At 42.2% G+C, this 25,007-nt stretch overlaps 2 protein-coding genes across 2 annotated transcripts in view; both read left to right on the forward strand.

The window, feature by feature from the left end:
- The window catches only part of LOC142187260 (uncharacterized), a 248,897-nt gene that overhangs the window by 27,643 nt on the left and 196,247 nt on the right, over nucleotides 1–25,007 (forward strand). The window lies entirely within an intron of this gene.
- The window catches only part of LOC142196839 (uncharacterized), an 81,631-nt gene continuing 63,110 nt past the window's right edge, over nucleotides 6,487–25,007 (forward strand). Inside the window, exons 1-2 of the mRNA XM_075267195.1 lie at nucleotides 6,487–6,505; nucleotides 11,631–11,743. Of these exons, the coding sequence (XP_075123296.1) occupies nucleotides 6,487–6,505; nucleotides 11,631–11,743 (132 nt within the window). The remainder of the gene's footprint in view (nucleotides 6,506–11,630; nucleotides 11,744–25,007) is intronic.

Consider the following 25,007-nt stretch of genomic DNA (forward strand, 5'->3'; position numbering starts at 1 on the left):
ACTAATGGACATAATACTGTGTGCAGGGGCCACTAATGGACATAATACTGTGTGCAGGGCTTACTAAGGGACATAATAGAGTGCAGAGGAGGGGGTCGGTCGAGGTCGTCAGTGTCAGTTGGGGGGGGGGGCAAATGTTTGCCACGAGGCCCCGCCATTCCTAGTTACACCACTGGATGGCAGGGAAGATTTATTACCTCCCCTGCCATCTCGATCGCTGTGTATACAGCGCTCAATGAGCGCTGTATACACAGCTATGGATGCTGCCATGATTCGGTCACCCTCTGACCCGGCGGTCACGTGATCCACCGGGAGCAGTGTCTTGTAAGAGCTGCTGGGTCCTACAGGACCCCAGATCAGCTCAGTATACTGTATACTGGATTCCTCCTGCAACTGAGGCTAAATGTAACAGCCCCAGTTAGAGGGGAAATCAGCCTCTAGTACAAAAAAAAGTAATGAGATGTCCCCAAAGGTCTCATATCACCTTATGGGGACACAAATTGAAAAAAAATAAAATAAATAAAAATATATTTAAAGAAAAAAAAAATTAAATATAATAATAATAAAAAAATACGCTAATAAAACGCTGTTATTAAAGGTTATAGCCCCAAATAAAAATTACCATAACAGAGAGGAAAAACTATATTATAAAGTTTTTCAGTGACAATTTGTGTTATTAAATAAAAAAATAATAATTAATGGAAAACCAGACACAATTTCCCTCCTATTTTGTTTATATTTTCCCGGAGATAAAAAAAATTAAAACACATTTGAAAATAAAAACAACATAAAAATAAAGCCCTATGTGTCCCCGAAAAAAGACGCAAAAATTAGTTGATTGAGACATACGAGAAAAATGTTACAGCCCTCAAAACCGCACATACAAAATAAACCTAAAATGTGTCTGGTGCTGGACCACAAATTGACTCGGTACTGAAGTGGTTAAATGTCATCTTTGCTTATTTTAGTGGTTTATTGTATGTTTTTTATGTAATTCTTTTCTTATAGGAAAAAACTAAAGCACAGCTATGAGTCTACAACAAAATGCATCATACATCTGAGATACGGGACATGTTATCAGATAAAAGTGGATTATTTTAGCAATGAAGATTTGAAACAACAATTGTATGAACTTGTCTCATTGAAAAGTAATGGTAGGTGGAATATTGAGAATACTTAAAAAAAAAATGGAAAATTTCAAACGTACTTAAATCATTTGTAGAGATGAGCGAATAGTATTCGAAACTCTAGTTTCAAATACCTCGCTCCCATAGGAATGAATGGAAGCGGCCGAACACCAAGGGGTTAAGCGCCGGCCGCTTCCACTCATTCCTATGGAGCGAGGTATTCGAAACTAGAGTTTCGAATACTATTCGCTCATCTCTAATCATAATCATCTAATCAAATGCAAGTGTTGAAAATCATGTGTTTTCCAGGAGGCATCCATTTTTAGTTTCTCTGCTCACAGATTTCAGATCAGACCAAGGAACCCTTCAATGCAGCAAGAACCCATTCTCCTAGCAATTGTAGAATACAGACCCCCATACAGATTAGATTGATTTCAATAGATTCCACTGAAATTTGTGAGATCAAAAATTATTCTAATGTGTATGAGTCCTTAAACCTTAGGTTTATCACCACCCTAAAAAAAATGAATCTCATATTCTAATTCCCAATACAGTACTGAAGGAACAAGGCACTTTTAAAGCAGGAGCATTACACATTTTAGCATTTGATCTACATTTTGTGAAGCCAAGTTAGATTATCTAAGAAGAGAATAGGGGAAGGCAAGTGGAGCAAATTATATGCACATTCCTTTTTCAGATGCTTCAGTGTCCCACAATATGGGGATAACGTCTATAACCTCGCATCATGCAGTGAAGACTTCTGGGAAGTTGGGCATGTTGTTCAGGGTTGCTTGCTATAGAGGGCAGCATAACAGAGGCACTGTCTCCCTATATACATCTTGGGAGACAGATTTTCATATTCTTCCCATGTCCCACAATAGTAACTGTAATCACACTAAGTTGCACACTGAAAAAGGGTTAATTTGAGTATATCTGTCTTTTACCCCTTTCTTCGGTTCCTCGGTCGTTTCCTTGGTTTCTGTACAGCCACCTTACTATGTGCTGTTTTCCATATTCACACACTCTAGTCCTTCATACACCACAGGAGTATCATACAACCTTCGCCAATACTTCATACGTAAAAACACTTTACAAACAATATAGATGTGACAAAGCTATATAAACATGACATCAGTATACAACATAGGTTACATAGAGGGCATAGTTTGTTTGTTTTTTCCACATCCCTCCTGGCAGCCCAGCAAATGTGGCCAATAATGTATTTACCATATGTTCTAACATTACATCATTTCCTTGGTCTGCCCTGATAACAGAAGCTACATAAAGTAGCTGACCACTTATGTGTACATATAAAGACTCATGCATACGATACACCTCTATACAGGGTCAGACTGAGGTGTCTAAGGCCCACCCGTGGAATTCTTCCAAGGGACCCACCACCAGAACCCCTGCAGATCAGTTGTATGGAGCCATTTCCAGCACCCGTTCTGTGCACAACAGAAGGCCAGAAGCAGAAAGCTTCATCCACTGTATAGATGCCTGGAGCTTCACTGCAGCTCAGCTCCCACTGACTTCAATATGTGCTGAGATACAGTGAAGGTGCCAACTGATATACAGTGGTCAGAGTTTTCTGCTTCCGACCCGTATTATGTACAGGACAGGTGCCAGAAATGACTCCATATAGCTGATCGGTCTGATGCCCGGCTATCGGCTCCTTACAGATAGGTATTTATGGTCTGTCCTGAGGATAAACCATAAAAAATTATCCCTGGACAACCCCTTTAATATAATCTACTAATGTCCCACACTTTAAAGAGGTTGTCCAATATATATATATATATATATATATATAATATTTAGTAATCCAGGGGAAGTGGAAAAATAAACAAACAAACAAAAAAATATACTCGCCTTTCCCCGATGCTCAGGTGTCCTCCTAGCATGGTCCGCTCCTGAACCTTTGCTGTCTTCTTTTGCCAGAAGTCCGCACTGGCTGTGATGTCCCAGGTCCCTTCCCTTAGGCAGCTGATTGGCAGAGGGAACTTCTGCTGGAAGAATCCAACAGAGGTGCAGGACCGAACCATGTTGGGTGACAGTGGGGACAGGAGGGAAAGTTCTATGGGTTTTTTTTTTAATTTTTTTTTTTTGAGTGTTGCACAACTGGCCTAATTAAAAAAAAAAAAAAAAACAAAAAAAAAAAAAAACGGAAATGCGGCTTTTGTTGTTGCAGATTTTGCTATGGTTTTTTGAGCCAAAGCCAGGAGTCGATTGAGCAGAAGGCAGAAGTATAAGGCTGCATTCACACGGAGTAACGCCAGCGTGTATCACAGCCGTACCTGCCGGCGTTACAGCAGGGCTGCCGTACACTTCCCACTCATTTCTATGGGAGCCGGCATACGAGCGCTCCCCATAGAAATGAATGGACTGCTTCTTTCACTGCGAGCAGTCCCATTGAAGTGAATGGGAAGTGCCGGCGTATACGGCAAGCTCTGCTCATGCCGTGCCGTACACGCCGGCACTTCCCATTCACTTCAATGGGACTGCTCGCAGTGAAAGAAGCAGGCCATTCATTTCTATGGGGAGCGCTCGCATGCCGGCTCCCATAGAAATGAATGGGAAGTGTACGGCAGCCCTGCTGTAATGCCGGCGTGTACGGCTGTGATACACGCTGGCTTTACTCCGTGTGAAGGCAGCCTAAGAACTTCCTATATATTTCCCATGAGCCTCATGTTTTTTTTTTTGCCTTCCCCTGGATCAACACTGTAGGGATTGTAGGGTTATAGGTTGGACTTGATGGACTGATGTCTTTATCCAACCTCATCTACTATGCAACTATGTAACTATCTATATACAGTGGGGCAAAAAAGTATTTAGTCAGTCACCAGTAGTGCAAGTTCCACCACTTAAAAAGATGAGAGGCGTCTGTAATTTACATCATAGGTAGACCTCAAATATGAGAGACAAAATGAGCAAACAAATCCAGAAAATTACATTGTCTGATTTTGTAAGAATTTATTTGCAAATTATGGTGGAAAATAAGTATTTGGTCACCTACAAACAATCAAGATTTCTGGCTCTCACAGACCTGTAACTTCTTCTTTAAGAGTCTCCTCTTTCCTCCACTCACCTGTTTAAACTTGTTATCAGTATAAAAAGACACCTGTGCACACCCTCAGTCAGACTCCAAACTCCACTATGGTGAAGACCAAATAGCTGTCAAAGGACACCAGAAACAAAATTGTAGCCCTGCACCAGGCTGGGAAGACTGAATCTGCAATAGGCAACCAGCTTGGATTGAAGAAATCAACTGTGGGAGCAATAATTAGAAAATGGAAGACATACAAGACCACTGATAATCTCCCTCGATCTGGGGCTCCACGCAAAATCTCACCCCGTGGGGTCAAAATGATCACAAGAACGGTGAGCAAAAAACCCAGAACCACGCGGGGGGACCTAGTGAATGAACTGCAGAGAGCTGGGACCAATGTAACAAAGCCTACCATCAGTAACACACTACGCCGCCAGGGACTCAGATCCTGCAGTGCCAGACGTGTCCCACTGCTTAAGCCAGTACATGTCCGGGCCCATCTGAAGTTTGCTAGAGAGCATTTGGATGATCCAGAAGAGTATTGGGAGAATGTCCTATGGTCTGATGAAACCAAACTGGAACTGTTTGGTAGAAACACAACTTTTCGTGTTTGGAGGAAAAAGAATACTGAGTTGCATCCATCAAACACCATACCTACTGTAAAGCATGGGGGTGGAAACATCATGCTTTGGGGCTGTTTCTCTGCAAAGGGGCCAGGACGACTGATCCGGGTACATGAAAGAATGAATGGGGCCATGTATCGTGAGATTTTGAGTGCAAACCTCCTTCCATCAGCAAGGGCATTGAAGATGAAACGTGGCTGGGTCTTTCAACATGACAATGATCCAAAGCACACCGCCAGGGCAACGAAGGAGTGGCTTTGTAAGAAGCATTTCAAGGTCCTGGAGTGGCCTAGCCAGTCTCCAGATCTCAACCCTATAGAAAACCTTTGGAGGGAGTTGAAAGTCCGTGTTGCCAAGCGACAGCCCCAAAACATCACTGCTCTAGAGGAGATCTGCATGGAGGAATGAGCCAACATACCAACAACAGTGTGTGCCAACCTTGTGAAGACTTACAGAAAACGTTTGACCTCTGTCATTGCCAACAAAGGATATATAACAAAGTATTGAGATGAAATTTTGTTACTGACCAAATACTTATTTTCCACCATAATTTGCAAATAAATTCTTACAAAATCAGACAATGTGATTTTCTGGATTTGTTTTCTCATTTTGTCTCTCATAGTTGAGGTCTACCTATGATGTAAATTACAGACGCCTCTCATCTTTTTAAGTGGTGGAACTTGCACTATTGGTGACTGACTAAATACTTTTTTGCCCCACTGTATTACTTTTGTAGCCATTCTTGGCTTTGGCTCAAAAAACTGTAACCAAATCTGCAACAAAAAAAAGCTGTGTTTCCACAATGTGGGGTCTTGACCTTAAAGAGGCTGTCCATGCTAAACTTTTAAAGTTTAAATCTGCTGGGGGCAGTGAAAAAAACCCAAAACACTCACTTGTACCAGTTGCTCCATTCTCGTCCTGTGTCTCCTAGTTCGTCTGCTCTCCCGGGTCTCTTCCAGCATTGTGCTGAAGATGCAGATTGACCTCAGCAGGCCTCAGCAGGAAAAGGACCCATGATGTCACAGGTAGTGATGCTCAGGCCCTTCGCTGATTGGCCTTAGTGGTCATGTGACCACTGAGGTCAATCAGCGTTTTCTGCACAACACCGGAAGATGCTACCACAGCAAAAGAACTGGGAGGTGCGGGAGGACACCGGAGCAACAGGGACAGGTGAGTATCCTTTTTTTTTTTTTCCCACTGTCCCCCTGCTTATTAAAACTTTAAAAAGGTTGTCCATTTTTGCCTGGACAACCCCTTTAATGTCCCCCAGGATATTGGCTTCCATCACTGATCCCCCCCCCACGATATAATGGCCCCATACAGTATAGGTGAACAGTGAAGGGGCCACTGTATGGGGGGGGGGAATAGTAAAGGGGCCACTGTATGGGGAGTGGGGGGGAGTGACTTGGCTACTGTATGGGGGGGATAGTGAAGGGCCACTGTATGAGGGGGGGTGTATGGGGGGAATAGTGAAGAGGGCACTGTATGGGGAGTGGGGGGGGCAAGTGACTTGGCCACTGTATGGGGGGGGGGAAATAGTGAAGGGCCACTGTATGGCCCATACAGTAGCCTCTTCACTCGTCCCTCTATAGCAGTATTGAGTGATTACTTACCTGTTTGCTTCCCAATGCTCCTTTGCTCCTTCTTGCTTCAGGCGCACTGATGTGACGTTATATGCGCCCGGAGCATGAAGCAGGAGCAGACAGGTAAGTATTGGGGCTTAGCTTATAAGCGATGATGTAATGCGCAGCGTATGGGGGGGGACCCCAGCCAGGGGCGGTGGAGAGGTAAGTGCATAGGGGCCTTACCGCACCTCCACTGCCAATTAAAAAAAGCAGTGGTGGTCTGGAAGGGCCCACTAAAGGTACGGGGCCCACCGGGGGATTCACAGATTCCCCCCCCGGTAGGCCAGTTCGACCCTGCCTTTATACCATGTGCAGTACACAGAAACCACAAACCTACTGTATATGTATATGGGAGACAACTACAGGCAACAAATATATTAACACTAGAGATGGGTGAACTACTTTGTAACAAACTAGATTTGACCTGAATATTCCAAGTAGTTTGGTTTTTAACAAAACTGAACAAACGGTGATTCATCCCAAACTAAAATGACCACTGCCACATGTTCGAGCAGAAGAGACACGTGTGTGACTCAGACTCTGGCATCCTAGAACCATCAACATCAACTGATAGCCTCTCAGCCAATAGACAGTGGTAGGTGGAAACCTTACAGTGCTGATGTCATATGCAGTACATAAGATGCTGAAAACATCATTAGAAGCTGGTTGAAGTAATGGTGGAGATAGTGTAGAGTCTGTGATTCAACACCATGTGGGAATTCGGCCTAAAGCTGACTTTTCCAAAAATACTTATTTGTAAAAAAAAACAAGAAAGAAACACAGTGTCAGAATTGTTACCAATCATATAATTAAATTAATCAGTCTGTGCAGTAAAAAAAATGACAGGAAAAAACAGTACAGAAGCCAGTCAAGTACTAACAATAAAGAATATGGATGGTAACAGTCTCAGCAACAGTACTTCTGGTCTTGATAGCCCTGTCAGTAGTCACAGTGTTGTATTTATTAAGAATAAAGACGTTTTTGAGAGCGGAGAACCACAAATAGTGAGTGAGGGTTTTGTGTCGTTTACCATGCTGTCTTTCTGTACAGTCAACTCAGATTATACTCTGGGGTCAGCTTCTTAATCCCTTCCTGACATCCGCCGTAATAGTATGGAATAGCCAGGAAGGACTTCTTTCAAACTGCCATACTATTACAGCGGAAGCATGGTGCGCAAAAAGTACTTTGCATCCCGCAAAAAGTGAGCCCTCATACGGCCACATCAAGAGAAAAATTCTGTATCCCAGGGTACAATCATCATTTTTACACCTCCCCCCCCCCCATGTTTTGCATTTGATGGTGTATTTACCAGAAATCACCATCAGATGCTCAAAGTGAAAATATATTTTTTGTCCAGAAATACATAATTTCAGTGGACAATATGTCGTACTCAGCTTGTGTCAGAGACAAACACTCTTAACAGTTTTTAGACTTTTTCTCTACTAATACATGCTGAACTTAACATATTGGGCACTATAAGGGTATATGTCTGGAAAAATTGCAATTTTAACTTTCCACTGCACATTTATTTCTATAAATTAAAATAATGCAATACTCAAGGGGTAAAAATGCTCGCTATGCACCTTGATACATTTCTTGAAGGGAGAAGTTTCTAAAATAGCGGGTCACCAATATAGTGTAAAACACCAAATTAGGCCTCAAATGCACATGGTGCGTCTTCATGTTTGAACCTTTCCGTATAGCTAGGAAAAAGATTAGGGCCACGTGCAGGGTGTTTCCAAAATCAGGAAACGGAGCATAATAACTGGAGAGCTGACTTTTTACAACACCATGGTATGGGCATGACCTATTGGGCACTGAAATGACCCATCTGGAAAAATGTCTATTTTCATTTTTTACCATCTGCTGTGTATTTTATTTTTTTTTTGCATCTTTGGGATCAAAATGATCACTAATACCCTTTGAGGGGCACAGTTTCCAAAATGAAGGGGCTCTGCAAATGCAATATGGCACCTGAATGTAATTCCTGCAAAATCTGTCCTCCGAAAACCTTGGGGCATTTCTATAGTCAGGGGAAATTGCTTTACTGTCGTTTTGTCCTGTCTAATTTTCGTCAATACCCTTGGTTTCATGTAAACTGGAGGGAAGATGTAAGTCAGCCTGAACCTCCTTGAAGGCCAGGATATTCACTGCCAAGGAATTGTCCTCCTGATAAAGGGAACAGAACTTCTCCACCTTGGCATTGATTCTGGTTGCCATAAGGTCTACATCTGGGAAACCCCACTTCAGGGTAATTTGATGAAAAAAAAATCTCTTGATTTAGATACCACTCTCTGGTAACAGTGAGACCGAGACTCAATTGGTCTGCTATAGTATTGAGCAACCCCTTGATGTGGACAGCTGATAGATGGAACAGATTCTCCTCTGCCCAGGCAAAAATCAACCCTATTACTCTGCGGAGTGGTTGAAATTTGGTACCTGCCTGTTTATATAAAGGATTTCATCATATTGTCTGAATGAATCCTGACTGCCTTCCCGCTCAGCTGAGGGGAAAAATGGAGGTGTGCCAGATGTACAACCCTGAGTTCCCATCAGTTGGAGGACATGTTCCTTTCCAGATTTCCTGAACTAGTACATAATCGAAGTGGGCTCCCAAACCCCATATGGAGGCATTGGTGGTCAACAGTTTCCAACAAGGTTGAGCTGTGGACTTTCCGTTTTTCAGATGTACCCACCATTTGAGGGAAAGATGGGTCTTGTGGAACAGGAAGATGCTCTTGCCAAGGCCCAGCGGGCTGCGGTTCCATACCTCAAGAACTTCTTTCTAGAGGGGATGAAGGTGCCATAAAGCTTCTGCCAGGAGTCCTAAGACTTTCATAGCTATTCAAATATAGATGTCAGACGAGTAACAGGGATAAAATGTGCTGTTGCAATTATTCTCTCATTTCTCGCTTGGAGGCAAAGAAATTGACATTAGGTGTTACGATTCTGGTAGACATGGCTGGAATCTGGTAGCCAGATGGAATAAGCCAGGCGCAGTTAGGAATAGCAAAGTTGTAATCCAGGGTACTGCTTTAAGTGTGGATCGCCAGGTGATAATTTAGTGAAGAGTAGAACAGTCTGGGAAAGACAGCTCTGAGGAGCAGAAGACTGGAACAAGTCACAATACTTGAGCAATGGCTGACCTGCCTCATGGGTATAAATAGGCCCAAACAGGAAACAAGATGGCTTCACATTGGCACAGATCATGGTCATCTTTGTTAAAGGGATTCTACCATTAAAAAGCTTTTTTCTTTGGCTAACACATCGGAATAGCCTTTAGAAAGGCTATTCGTCTCCTACCTTTAGATGGGATCTCCGCTGTGCCGTTCCTTAGTAATATCGTTTTTACCGGTATGTAAATTAGTTCTCTGGCAGCGATGGGGGCGGGCCCCAGCGCTGAAAATGCGATGAGGGCGTCCCCACCGCTGCCCGAGAACAGCATCCTGCGCCACCTTTGTCTTCTGCTGGATCCTCCCCTACTTTCTTCAGCAGCGTCACCTCTGTCGGCTCTTACACTAGTAGAGCCAACTGCGCATGTGCGGCTATAGTTCTGAGGCCGCAATTGCGAGCAATTCTTCTAATTAATAAAATCTATTGGACCTGTGAGCGCCATCCTGCCCTATTCCTCTGCTGATTCCCCGGTTGACACAATCGGTGCCTTTGAGACGTGCTGCTCCCCATACCTGGTATCATATACACCTTAGTACGGAGTTGTGAACGCTGTCACAACCAAACCAGGTGAGAGGCCACCAGGTCTGATACATTCATTACAATTATCTAAAAAGGTGAATAGACTATCTACACTATAAAGTGTGCTCGGTGTTTCTCTATCTTTTACAATTCATTTTAAAGGGGGCACATACCAATATATGATTTCACTCATATTCTACTACATTGGTCTTGCATGAAGTTGATCGCGTAACCATATTGGATTACTTGAAGAACCCAAGAATCTAGAATGACATCCAACCAGGCCTGATGAAAAAAGAAAGCTGAGAATGGTGAAATATCACTTTCAGTAACTTAATCAACAAATCAAACCACCCCTTTAATCCAATCCAATTTTTTCATTTTTTTAAAGAACAATATGCTAAGCTAACATCAAAAGACAACAAACCCCCTCTGCAAAGAAAATGCAAAATAAAGCCGCTTACAGTAACAAAACACACCACTTTTTTATGTAGATTGTGAGCCCCATATAGGGATCACAATGCACTTTTTTTCCCCTATCATTATGTCTTTTGTAGAAAGGGAGGAGATCCACATAAACACGGGGGGAACATGCAAACTCCTTGCAGATGTTGTTCCTGGTGGGATTTGGGCCCAGGGCCCCAGCGCTGCGGGGGTGCAGTGCTGACTACTGAGCCACCATGTTGCCCCCTCCCCCCCACAAAAATACCACTTCTAACAGGATGATGTAACTAAAAATAGAAGTCCAGCCGGAAACAGGCATCTAGAACATTGATACTGACGCTGTCAGAAGTAAAGAAACTTCACTTCTGGTTCGCACAGAGCTAGGAAGATGGCTATGCGGCCTAATGAACAGAGAAGCATACAGAGGAAGAGCCAATACCAGGCTCAGAAAGAGAGAAAAAAGGACCAAGAAAAAGACTCCAAAGGGTAAATAAAAAGGGTAAAATAAGAGCCAAAAGAGATCTCCCACCACCTGTCCCACCATAAAGAATCACGTGGGGGAAGTCTCATTTGACCTTTTATAGGGTGGGGTAATGTTTAATTAACTATTTAAATTAAATATTCTGCCTGTCCTACCAGCACATAGGGACAAAAATACCCCATTATTAGGGCAACAGGGTGGCTCAGTGGTTAGCACTGCAGCCTTGCAGCACTGGAGTCCAGGGTTCAAACTCACACCAGGAACAACATCTGCAAGGAGTTTGTATGTTCTCCCCGTGTTTGCGTGGATTTCCTCCCATTCTACAAAGACAAACAGACAGGAAAAAAAAAAGTACATTGTGATCCCTATATGGGGCTCATAATCTACAGTACATAACAAAAAGAAATATTATTGTGCTGCTGGACGTCAGGGAATACTCTGTTTTTACAGACACAGATAGTTATAATTAGCAACTACTACTAAGAATGTGTAAGAATTTTACAGGATAACCAAAGAATTTATATGTACAGGTGGTTTTGTAGAGAAAATGCATATAATGGTATATAACATATTCTCATTATTTTACAGCTGCTGTGGGAACTAATAATGAACTCAATCAGCACACAAGAAACCAAGAAATTAAGTGCTTACAAACCAGATTTGCCATTTTAACAGACTCTAATATCTCTGACATTGATAAGGTAAGTTTTCAGATCTCAGGACATAATAGGTGGAGGCTCAGGGGAGGTAAAAAAACAAAACAAAAACAAAACATTAATACTTTCTGTTACCTCTTTTGGACCTGCCCACAGCATGTGGCGCTCTTCTGGTGATGTCATGCACCCATGATCACCATTGTTAGGGACATATGGATCCCTCCGTATGTTGTAGAGGTCCTAATTAGATAATTAATTAACAGGCCTAGATGGACTGCAGCCATCTTCTTTAAGCCTGGAGAACTGATTAAAGACACAAGATGGTAGTGTATCAAAAGAGTTCTGATTTTATTATAAGAAAAAGGTAGTTTAAATACATTACAGACAAAGAGCTGGCTTGGCTATTCTAATCAGTACAACATGATTGGTTATAGAGATATAAGACAAGCCTGGCACATGGCTATTGGCTGAGGCTCATTATAATCTGCATCTCATTATAGCTTTCCACACTGGGATGGACTTTCCCATGAAACAAAGAAGGATTCAAAATACTTATGTGTGAGCTAACATCCCAGACTATGTCTATATGTATATATCATGGCAAAAGAGATAAGATGACACGTTCCATAGACCCTGTGTCTATACACTCTAAGTGACCTTCATATACCATAAAATATGACAGAGTGCCCAGATACCATAAAATTAATACTTTTGTTGGTTATGTGTCCATACATCATGTAAAGGAGGTAAGAGATATACAAAGTCAGCTGCATCTTCTCAAAATGAGGCCCTTGAGAGATAAGGATTAGCAACCTATGCATTAACGTTCATTATCACATTCCTTAAAGTCTAACAAAGGGCCTCCTTGACTTAAGCAGAAAAATCAGTTTATATGTGAAAGAGTACAAGATGGCTGCTAAAATACAAAGATGGAGGACTTAACTCTAACATTTCCCCCATTTTGAGATGGTTGAATACAGAAATTAACATGTAAGTACTTCAGTGACCTAATGTCCACTGCTGGATTTCCCAGATTCCCTACATGTGTTTTTCTGCATTTCAACCTTCATCTCAAAAAATCCTTCTTAGGGGTCTGGCCTCTCAAGTTTTGTATTTGTCATCCGGTTGCATAAGTATTGTAATAGTTTAAACAAACAAAAGAAACATAAGATTATTACTGGGACTTGCTGATACTATGTATCATTCCTAAAATATAAGGTGGTATCTTCTTAACTACATACTTCAAACATTTCCTGTTGTGTCATGAAAACAGCTATATATAACATGAATGAGGCTAATATGGGGCTATGAGTACATATCCTACAATCTGACACATTCAAATCTTCCTTCAAGATCGTATGATGTTCAAGAAACTTATTGTCCCACTCATTGTCAAATGTTCTATGCAGGCTTATTGCCAGGACCATCTGTAACAGTAACATCAGGAGAATCTTCATCGCTTTTTGTGTAGATTCTTCCTTGCAATGTGAAGCATGGATACAGTTAGGTTTTCCTTCAAGCTTCATAGAAACACTGGTTATCAGCAGCACTTGGAAGGACCATCAACTCTTGGGTCCAAGGTTTTTCTCATGTGTCTCTTTATCACCATCAATCCATTGTCTCAAATGAATAGGTCCCGTCCACTAACTTAAAATCTGAGAGGGAGGAGAAAACTTAAAGCTATACATTAGTCAAATGTTTTTTCCAAGACATCACATAGTCAGTCAGTACACCATAATACAACTCTAACCTAGGGGCTGACCCAAAGTAAGTTTGATATGGGCTAAAACCAATTCTCCTGTCAGGAGGGTACCTTACAGAAAATACAAATACAAGTGACACACTACTTCTTTAGTAGCTGTCTATCTGCAGTCCTGTTTATGATAGATTTCTTCACCAGATATGCCCCAGGCCATCCTGAAGAGAAATAACTATACACACAAGCACGTACTTATACCGTCTCACCTTTAGTAGTTACTAAAGTTCTAGTTATATCATATAGTTAACCTGCAATCTCTGGAACAGGTACAAGGGCTCCGGGCATGGCTCACAGAAACTTTTCACTTCTTACTATATTGTGTTTAACACGTCATGCAGGCTCACACATATCTTACTATAGTGATGCTAAATCCTGCCACTGCCCATCCTCCGCTCACCAGGTCACACATGGCTACTACTAAACAGTGCACTTAATAATAATAATCTGCTTATGCCATCAGTGGGGACGATGCTCTCAGTACATACTCTCTTACCACCAGACACCAGGAGTTATTCATTCTCTTTTGATCCTTGCTATTTCCAAAGCTTCTTTCCTCCTGAACCATTTTGGTGCCTCAGTGTTGTAAAACCTGAAAAGAGAGCTAAAACGGGTTTGGGCCTAGTATAATGACCAATTATCAGTAAAGCATATCCCCTAGGCCTCTGCAGCTGGGTTAGTGGCAGTGTCTGCCCACATGTTACCTCTACTTTCTTTCATATCAGCCTTGGTGTGTGCCTTAACTTCTGACTATACCCACCTGTGTGGGGGCAGCAGCAGGGTCCATCACTATCTGAACAGCCTGGAAATCCTTTTAGGCTTAACATTAACCCTACAGAAAGCTCTCGCTCTCCAGATTGGACCATAGTCCCACTATATCAAACACCTACCCTCAGGCCTTGTACCCTGTCTCAGTGATGGCTTCTAGTTCAGCTTCATGAGCTGAGACCCATACAGTTCCATAATGGTTCTACTTGTGCTTGGTTTTACCCTTGGTTTACCTCATATTCAGTGACCATGACATATCTGGTGCAGAATCCACCATCATTCCCAAATCGAGAATCATCTAAAATAAAAGAACTCAAAAAGTCAAAGTTAACAATAGATTCATCATTCAAATAACTAACAATCTCTTGTAACATACAATCATGTTGTTCTATTCTATATTGTCAGCAGAAAATACTTGTATATTTCAGTTACTCCCCCCTTGAACCTATTGTTAACACTACAAACAGTAGTAAACAGGATGGGGTGTGCTAGAAAACAAATAAGTTTACACAAACAACTCAGGGCCTAATAGTTAACCAGTTAGAAGTGACTTGTAGAGCAGGGTGGAAAGGTTACATGAGGAACCATCACAGCAGCCACTGTTATCTCTGTCTGCAATACAAGATATACGACCCCTGCCTCTCCTGCAAGCAAGCTTTACAGCCCACATGGCTGTTGCCCCCCTCCCTCTGACTTCTGTGTGTGCGTAGGACTACAGAATTCAGCAAGCTCCAGGGCACACTTCCTAATGGAACAGAGACACATTCATATAATCTCATTAGCAGACAAGGCAGAAACACTGAACAAAGGATCACATCAGAAGTACACACAAAGAACATTACAGAGCAGATATGTGAGTGACTTCTGATTTACTTAGACAGCTATCTAGCACCTTATCACAAATAATGTTCCAGAAACACCACTTTAGTTTTGCAGAACTTCAATTTATCTTTACCTGCGTGTACATGTTAGGGGTGTTCTGTGCCCCTTGTGGTAAGAAAGTTCACATGTATTACCTGATCCCATACCAGAAGGATCATCTGAATAACAATGACCAATAACATTGTACAAGTATTAGATTCAACTTTTTTTCTCAAAATAATTCCTGATTGTTAACATTCATAGATTTATAGTATAAACCCATAACCAATATTTATATTACCAGTATAAAGCCTATGTGATATACTTGATACACACAAGCACCAATAAACACTGAATACATGTACATGTTATATTAAGTACATCTCATATTCACCAGAAGATATATATATATATATATATATATATATATATATATATATATATATATTCAACGATGGAAAGGAACTCATATCTACTTGTCACCACCCTCTATGGGGTTACCTGTGGAGACTGAAAATGTAACAATACAGACATAGGCAAACAGAGCATGTGCATATAGCAAATACATGTAACACATATGGTCCCATTCACTTCCATACATACATGCAAACGTCACACTGGAGCTCCAGACAACACACATCCATTGAATCATAGAGAACTTGTCAATTTTCATATATTTTGTACAGTGATCACTTATTGTCTCTTTTCCTACAAATAATCACAGAGTTAGTTATAATTCCTGCACAGCTGAATATTGAAGAAAAAAATAAACAAAACATGTCATTAGATGGCTTCGTCTTCTTATCAATGTGTGTATCACTGAAAAATAAACATAATAATGATTATCTAAAATTTATGCCATTAATCCAATTCTAAAGACATTAAATATGACTCACTCATCTAATTACCACAAATGCTCAGAACCTCTTACACTATATCTGAGATTTGCCTTGAGGGCCAAACTTTTTAACACTTTCCTTTACAAGATTCCAATCAAAGTTTTTACCACTGTAACACATCACAATAACCTTACACAAGTCCTTTAAAGATCAATCCATACATTGCGAAAAACAGCTTACCCTATACAGTTACAAATTATTAAACCATATATTCATAATTTTCCATACATTATACCAATGGTGTTACATTGTTACAATCTCACTTATAGCTGACAACTTAGCCACCTGCTGTCTCCCCTTCCTCTCCCCCTTCTTGCTGATTTCTACCAAACCCGTATATACTATATACCTCTGCTGTGGATATACCGAGAACAATAGGAGGTGGGGGGAGGAGACACATAAGAGTTTCTGATCTTTCCAGACATTCTTTTTCCTTGCATAAATGCTTCAACAATCATGGTGTTTTTCAAAGCATTATAGACCTGATTTCACCCAGAATCTACTACCTTGGTGAGTAGTCTGCCACAATATACTTCAGCGGACTCTCCCTATATCTTTATCTAGTTACCACTCATATATAGCTGCTAACAACACAATGCAGACCACATTGACCCTTCAGCTGGACTGTGAGTGGGTGCTCACTATACAGTCCCTTATACTAAGGAAAATATACAAACACTTAATACCTTATTTCTGAAACCATCCTTACTTAATTTTATCCAACTATCCATGAGTGGAGCCAGTTCCTGACCAATGACTACTATTCAGAAGTCCATTACAACCACATTCTGACTTCAACAATTTGCTACAGCCTTTCTCCACAGCTCTACTTCTATCTCTTCTACTATCACTTGAGCTTATTTACAAACTGACTGACTCTGTATCCCTCTCATTCTGTTCTGTGTGAATTCTCTTCTCTCCTCCTTCCCACTGTCTTATCCTGCCCCAAATTCCTATAAGACTTCCTCAGTACAACATATACTGTATCTTATTCAATGGAGACTTTAAAGATCAGTTTAGAGGATTCCCCCCTTCCCTTCCTGTCCTTTTTTCCAAGATACAGCACACTATACATACTGTATCTAAATCAAAAGTGACTTTTAAGATCCCTCTGCCTTTTTCCTGCCCTTTTTTCCAAGATACTACTGTATCTAAATCAAAAGTGACTAATTAAGGTCAGATGGAGGGTTTTTAGGGATCACTATGTCCTTTTGTCACGTGACTACTTACTTTCCACAGAACACAAATGAGAAATACAATGAATGCACAACCACAACAAGTCAGCAGAACAATTTCAGCCCAAGTTTCCATCTTCTTAACACTCATACAACATACTGCTCTTAGGTTCTTGCAAAAAGCTTGAGATATTTATATAAGGAACATATGTGTTTACCTCACACTCGGACAGGAAAACAAAGTCCTTAGAAACACAGATCAAATTGGTAAGATAAAAGCTCTTACCTTGCAGCTGCTGACTTTTTAGATCTGCGGTTCCAGGAACTTCTGTAATCACTGGTTGTCCGGGAGATCAGCAAACCTTCTCCTTATCTCTCAAGCCCACCCAGGGACGCCAGATTTGTTAGGGACATATGGATCCCTCCGTATGTTGTAGAGGTCCTAATTAGATAATTAATTAACAGGCCTAGATGGACTGCAGCCATCTTCTTTAAGCCTGGAGAACTGATTAAAGACACAAGATGGTAGTGTATCAAAAGAGTTCTGATTTTATTATAAGAAAAAGGTAGTTTAAATACATTACAGACAAAGAGCTGGCTTGGCTATTCTAATCAGTACAACATGATTGGTTATAGAGATATAAGAAAAGCCTGGCACATGGCTATTGGCTGAGGCCTGATATAATCTGCATCTCATTATAGCTTTCCACACTGGGATGGACTTTCCCATGAAACAAAGAAGGATTCAAAATACTTATGTGTGAGCTAACATCCCAGACTGTCTATATGTATATATCATGGCAAAAGAGATAAGATGACACGTTCCATAGACCCTGTGTCTATACACTCTAAGTGACCTTCATATACCATAAAATATGACAGAGTACCCAGATACCATAAAATTAATACTTTTGTTGGTTATGTGTCCATACATCATGTAAAGGAGGTAGGAGATATACAAAGTCAGCTGCATCTTCTCAAAATGAGGCCCTTGAGAGATAAGGATTAGCAACCTATGCATTAACGTTCATTATCACATTCCTTAAAGTCTAACAAAGGGCCTCCTTGACTTAAGCAGAAAAATCTGTTTATATGTGAAAGAGTACAAGATGGCTGCCAAAATACAAAGATGGAGGACTTAACTCTAACACCATTGAGGTCTGTGATTGAGCCATCAGCAGTAACATGGGCACGCTTGTGCAGTGCAATTCAGGGGCCACAGGTACTTTTCCTTATAAGTAACACACTGACATACCTCCCAACTTTTGAAGAACTGAAAGAGGGACAAAATTTAGGGCGAATTTAGCCCCACCAACTTTTATGTTGACTCCGCCCATTCTCATTCATTTTCCATGTGCCCCCACACAGTATAATCCTCCTACAGTCACCTGTAAATTATATGTCCCCCCCTCTATCTCTCCCCCAGTTTCATATACACCCTTCATCTGCCCCCAGTTTTATTTCCCCCCTCCATCTCTGCCTCCAGTTTCATGTCCCCTCCATCTCCGCCCCAGTTTCATATCCCCCCATCTCTGCCCCCAGATTCATGTCCCCACATCTCTGCCCCCAGATTCATGTTCCCACATCTCTGCCCCCAGATTAATGCCCCCATCTCTTCCCCCAGATTCATGTCCCCACATCTCTGCCCCAGATTCATGTCCCCTCCATCTCTGCCCCCAGAATCATGTCCCCTCCATCTCTGCCCTCAGATTCATGTCCCCACATCTCTGCCCCCAGTGTCATACCATCCCCTCCTTCATCTGCCCCCAGTTTCATGTTCCACTTCAATGTGTACACACAAAAACTACTTAAACTCACCTTTTCCTCGCTCCCTTGCCGCTCTCTCTGCAGTCTCGTTAACAAAGTTGTAGGCGCGATGTGACGTCATCGCATCGCGTCTACACAGCCACTAGCCAGAGTGCAACGGCAAAGCAAGGAGCTGAGCTGTGACAGCTCCGTGCTTTACACTCAAATGTTGCTTCAATCACCAAAGTGTTTTAATTTGTAGAGCACAGATACATGAACGTTTTTGGTCAGAAAGACCTTCTTCAGACTCTGGTATTTCTGGGGAGTGGAAAACAGTTGAGTATGCTGGAGCGTGTGCCTAAGTGTGGTAAGTGAACTGAATCTCCACTGTATGCCGATCCAGGCCCGCAATAACCCTCCGGTTCTTTGCAAAGAAAAAGAGATACAGCTGCTGGGAAGTTGCCGAAGGCAAGAGTGAAATGCTGCCACTTTGGTGATTGAAGCAACATTTGAGTGTGAAGTTCTCCTTTGATGCCAAGCTACGGGTTGGAACCCTTACTTTACTCCAGAGGGAAAAACAACTGTATCCCTATACTCAGCTCCTTGCTTTAGTCGCGTATGTATTCAACTGAGATCTGAGTCCTCCAGACGCAGATCTGAGTTGAAATCGGGACATACCTCCCTCCAACCGGGACCGCGGGACACGTCACCAAAATCGTGAATGTCCCGCGGAAATCGGGACAGTTGGGAGATATGCACTGATGAATTTCAACCTATTTCTCATTACTGACTGTGAAGCTTTGCTGCTAACAAGGTCAGTAAGGATAAATAGTCTGGAATTCATCAGTGTCACTTCCTTGTGATGTAACCTGTGGCCCCTGAACTGAGTGCAGTTATAACTACATCCAGGTACATAGTATGTCACCCCCTTACAGTCAGTAATGAAAAAAAAGCCTGGAATTAATCAGTGTGTCACTGTGACAGAATGAAGACTCCACCACACATATGAATGTAGCCGAACATGTGCTATTCATTACTGCAGTTAAAAACTTGCAAGTTTTCAGTAATAAAAGGCTGTGTAAACCCAGTTTAAGTGAAGCATTTCTTAGTTTCATCTGTGATATTAGTCGCCGTTTCACTGACTGAGAAGTGAAAGCATTGTTGCCCTGGAGACTGGATGCAGCTATAGCCACCTCAGATACATTGTTTGGCATTAACCTAATAGCACTCTTACCCTTTGTTCACATCTGCGTTCACATCTGTTTGGGGAGTCTGCATGGGGACCCCCCCCGAATGGAAAACCGAACGTAACTGCAGTGGGTGTTCAGTAAAATCACATGGACCCCATAGACTATAATAGGGTCTGTGTGCTTGCCGCGTGCTGCCCGCATGAATCATGCGGACAGGAAAGTAGATTGTGAACTACTTCCCTGTCCGCATGATCCCTACGGAGTCTATGGGGTCCTTGTGCTTTCACTGGCCACTGCTTGCAGTTGCATTCGGTATTCTGTTCGGGGGGTCCTCATGCAGACTCCCCCAGATGGAATACAAACGCAGATGTGAACGAGGCCTTAGGCTAAGGCTCCACGGGACAGCCAAAAAGCACTATGGGAAAAACGTGGTGACAACACATCGCGGTTCTTCCCAGAGCGCTTTAGACAGAAAGTTTATGGAGTTTTCTTCTGTGGACTAACTGTCACAATTATATCTATGGGGAAACTGCCGGCGTTTCTGTAGATATAACTGACATGCTGCGATTTCCAAAAACGTGGCGTGTCTGCACCACGGTTTTTACCTCAAAATAAGTATGGGATTCGCTATAATCCCATCCACTTTGCTCTTACTGTAAAACGTTGCGATTTTTCCCGCAGCGTCTCCGCTGTGGGAAAATTGTGGTGTTTCCGTCCCGTGGGGCCCTGGCCTTAGGGTAGTAACACAGATTTTACCTGGGATAACAATAATAATACATTTTATTTGTATAGTGCCAGCCTATTCCACAACACTTTACAAATTGTATGGTTCAAATAAAGACAGAAAGAGACATTACAAAGTAATAAATCAATTCATACAATGGGACTGAGAGCCCTGCTCATAAGAACTTACAATCTATAAGGTAGAGGGGGTGATACAGGAGGTAGCAGGGACGGCATCGGATGTGGAGAAGACGTTTATATGATAGAAGTTACTTTCATTATACATAAATAAAAGTATATGAGCCATCACCAGTCATGTCCTTTAATGTGCAGATGGTGCCTGGACATATAAAGTTACACTCCCAGGGGCGTAACTACCACGGTAGCAGTGGTAGCAGCTGCCACAGGGTCCGTCACCTTAGGGAGCACAGGCCCCCTCACTAGTTAGTATGCCAAAAAAAAGAAATAAAAAAGAAATTTTACTTTTTGAGGTCCGAGGCCACCTAAGGTGTTGGGTTCCAAGCAGGGGAGAGCCTCAGCGTGTATCCTAACAATGGGGGAGGGGGCGGAGACATCCTGCAGGAAGAAGATGAAGCTGTGCGGGGGATTCATTTTATAGCGTGAGCAGTGCAGCAGTGCTGAGGACTTCTAAAGAGTGAGTAGAGACTGGTGAGGTTAACCCATGCATGCAGGGCAGGCTGTACAGCACACAGTACTATGCTGCCTCTCTTTTTCCTTTCCAAATTATAATAAGTTTGCTGCCTGGGGAAGAAGGGGTTACAAGTGTTAAAGTGCCAAAGGGTCTGTCAAGAGTGTTTTAATGGAGAACTATGAGAATGCCTTTCACTGACACTGAATGTGGCATTGTAACCTCTTCTTCCCCAGGCAGCAAACTTATTACAGTATTATGCTTTACAGTACATAGCACTGTGTGCAGGGGCCACTATGGGGCATAATACTGTGTACAGGGGCCAACGTCTGCAGGAATGCGGGGGGGGGGGGAACGGTTGGTCAGGGTCTTTGGGGGGGAGCCCATGTCAAAGGTTCGCCACAGGGCCCCACCATTTCTAGTTACGCCACTGTACAGTCCAATACAGTATCATATCCTGTGGGGTAGTGCAGGAGCGTGAACAGTGGAGGGTTCGTTTTACGGAATCTAACTGTGGAAAGCGGTTATATCCACGTCCACTTCATGGGTAATGGGGTTTCACTTCTGTGTATAAGTGATTCATTTCAGCTGGATATCATTATAGCAGCCAAACCTCATTGCCAGCAATAATATGCAACTGAAATTAATCTGTTTCACTTACAGAGAACTATAACTCCAGTAGACGGGGACAGGATGCAAATAAGAGTATCATCACCTTTATAATAGTATTAATTAGTTAATCATTATGTTATTGTGCAGGATGATCTGGAAGGGATTTATTCATATTTAATGATACACATTTCTTTCATTTTATATTGCCTTTGCAGAATCTTCAAAATTTGAAGCAGTACAGTGATATTGTACTGTGCAACGAGGTTCAGCAGTTTGCAGGGAAAACAGAGTTATACATAGGATCTGGGGAAGATTCAACTAAAGATCGTCTTGCTGTAAAGGTAATCAAAATTTTTCGCTATAAGTGTCCTAAAATTCAGCAGTACAGAAGCTTCTAGTCACTTTAAAGAGCTGTGCTAATTCTCTTATATGTAATGCTATTAGAATTGTTTCCACTATTTATGAAGACTGGCGTTACTCACACCAGTCTTCATAGCCCCAGAGGTGGCGGAGGGTATGCCTCATATATGACAAGGTGCAGGCCTGCTCCTAAATGAGGCACACCCTGTTCGGAATGGGGTAGAATTGGAGAAAACTGTGTTTTTATTATGAAGGTGTTCACTGTGCAGCCAAAATTACATGTCACCTGTAGTCTATGGGCCAGTACTAGGGTTGAGCGATCGGCTACCGAGTAAATTTCACGATCACAATTGGAATTCCGATCTCGATCTTTTCGGGTGGGATCGAGATCAGAGGGTATTTCCCACAATGCTTGGCTACTGGCCAATCATTGTGGGAAAAGCTTAGCACCCATAGGAATGAATGAAAGCGGCCGGCCACTTAACCCCCAGTGTGCCGGCTGTGTCCATTCATTCCTTCGTCCCTGTTTTACCATATACTCAGCTGAATATACGGTAAAACAGGGACGAAGCAGAAGAGTGGCAGGCCATGGTAAGTCACTGTGTGCTGCGCTGCTGTAAGGACGACGAGGAAAGTTTGCGAGTAGATAGATACTACTGTACATTGACTTGTCTATCTACTAGACAAGTCAATGTACAGTAATATCTATCTACTCGCGAACTTCGCTCAACTTACCTGCACAGAAGTGCTGCCGCTGCCAGTCCTCTCTCCTTCACATGCTTTCAGAGCGCCCTGCACCCCCCCTGCCTCCCTAGACTAGTATTATAGAGATGCGGGGCTTGTGGCTTAGGAGAGTGTGGGCGGGTGCTGGGAGGGGAGATGTCTCCCTTCCCACACTCTCCTAAGCCACAACAAGCACCGCCTACACCCATCATCTCTAACACTAGCCTAGGGAGGTGGCAACGCTCTGAAGTCCTGTGAAATAGAGACCAAGACCGGACCGGACCAAGAAGAACTGAGAGCGGCAGCGGATCTGTGCAGATAAGTGGACACCAGGGGGATTTTTTTTTTAATCACTACACAGCGTGGAGTCCAAAAATGGTTTCAATTGTTTCAATTTTTGGACTACATGCTGTGTATTGAATAGGATCGTTTTTAATATCAGATCTTCGATTATTAAAAAAAAATCCCATTGACTTGCATTGGGATCGGAATTGGGATTAGGATCGGGTTCGAATGGAAAATGATCGGAAATCGGATTTTAAAAACGATCCTGAAATTTCAAGATCGGCTCAACCCTTGTCAGTACAATTCCAGGGACACCAAATGTGTGTGTATATAATATATATATATATATATATATATATATATATATATATATATATCATTTTAACGCCTTCAAAATATCTAAAATATTGCAAAAAAACACATTTTTTTGAGTCACACTGACTGACACTGAACTTTTTTATATTTCTGTGTATGAAGATGGATTAAATGTTTTTTTGTGATGCCAGATATACTTTGTATTTACACCAATTTGAAGCATGTTTATGCTTTGATCTCTTTTTTTTTTTTTTTTTTTTTTAAATGTAGATTGTGAGCCCCACATAGAGCTCACAATGTACATTTTTCACTATCAGTATGTCTTTTTTGGAATATGGGATGGAAATCCATGCAAACACGGGGAGAACATACAAACTCCTCGCAGATGGTTTTTTGCCCTTGGCGGGATTTGAACACCAGGACTCCAGCGCTGCAAGGCTGCTGTGCTAACCACCAAGCCACCGTGTGGCCCCTTATGCTTTAATCTCTTTTTGTCCAAATTTTTATGGCGATTGGGCTCTATTGATTTTTTTTCCACTACAGCATTCATCATATGGGAAAAATATTTTTATAAGTTTGTAGACTGGGTGTTTTCGCTAATGTGTAATGTGTTTCACTTTATTTATGTACTTGTATACACTCACCGGTCACTTTATTAGGTACACCATGCTAGTAACGGGTTGGACCCCCTTTTGCCTTCAGAACTGCCTCAATTCTTCGTGGCATAGATTCAACAAGGTGCTGGAAGCATTCCTCAGAGATTTTGGTCCATATTGACATGATGGCATCACACAGTTGCCGCAGATTTGTCGGCTGCACATCCATGATGCGAATCTCCCGTTCCACCACATCCCAAAGATGCTCTATTGGATTGAGATCTGGTGACTGTGGAGGCCATTGGAGTACAGTGAACTCATTGTCATGTTCAAGAAACCAGTCTGAGATGATTCCAGCTTTATGACATGGCGCATTATCCTGCTGAAAGTAGTCATCAGATGTTGGGTACATTGTGGTCATAAAGGGATGGACATGGTCAGCAACAATACTCAGGTAGGCTTTGGCGTTGCAACGATGCTCAATTGGTACCAAGGGGCCCAAAGAGTGCCAAGAAAATATTCCCCACACCATGACACCACCACCACCAGCCTGAACCGTTGATACAAGGCAGGATGGATCCATGCTTTCATGTTGTTGACGCCAAATTCTGACTCTACCATCCGAATGTCGCAGCAGAAATCGAGACTCAT

Source organism: Leptodactylus fuscus, chromosome 1 (genome assembly GCF_031893055.1).
Source record: "Leptodactylus fuscus isolate aLepFus1 chromosome 1, aLepFus1.hap2, whole genome shotgun sequence".
NCBI classification, from domain to species: Eukaryota; Metazoa; Chordata; class Amphibia; order Anura; family Leptodactylidae; genus Leptodactylus; species Leptodactylus fuscus.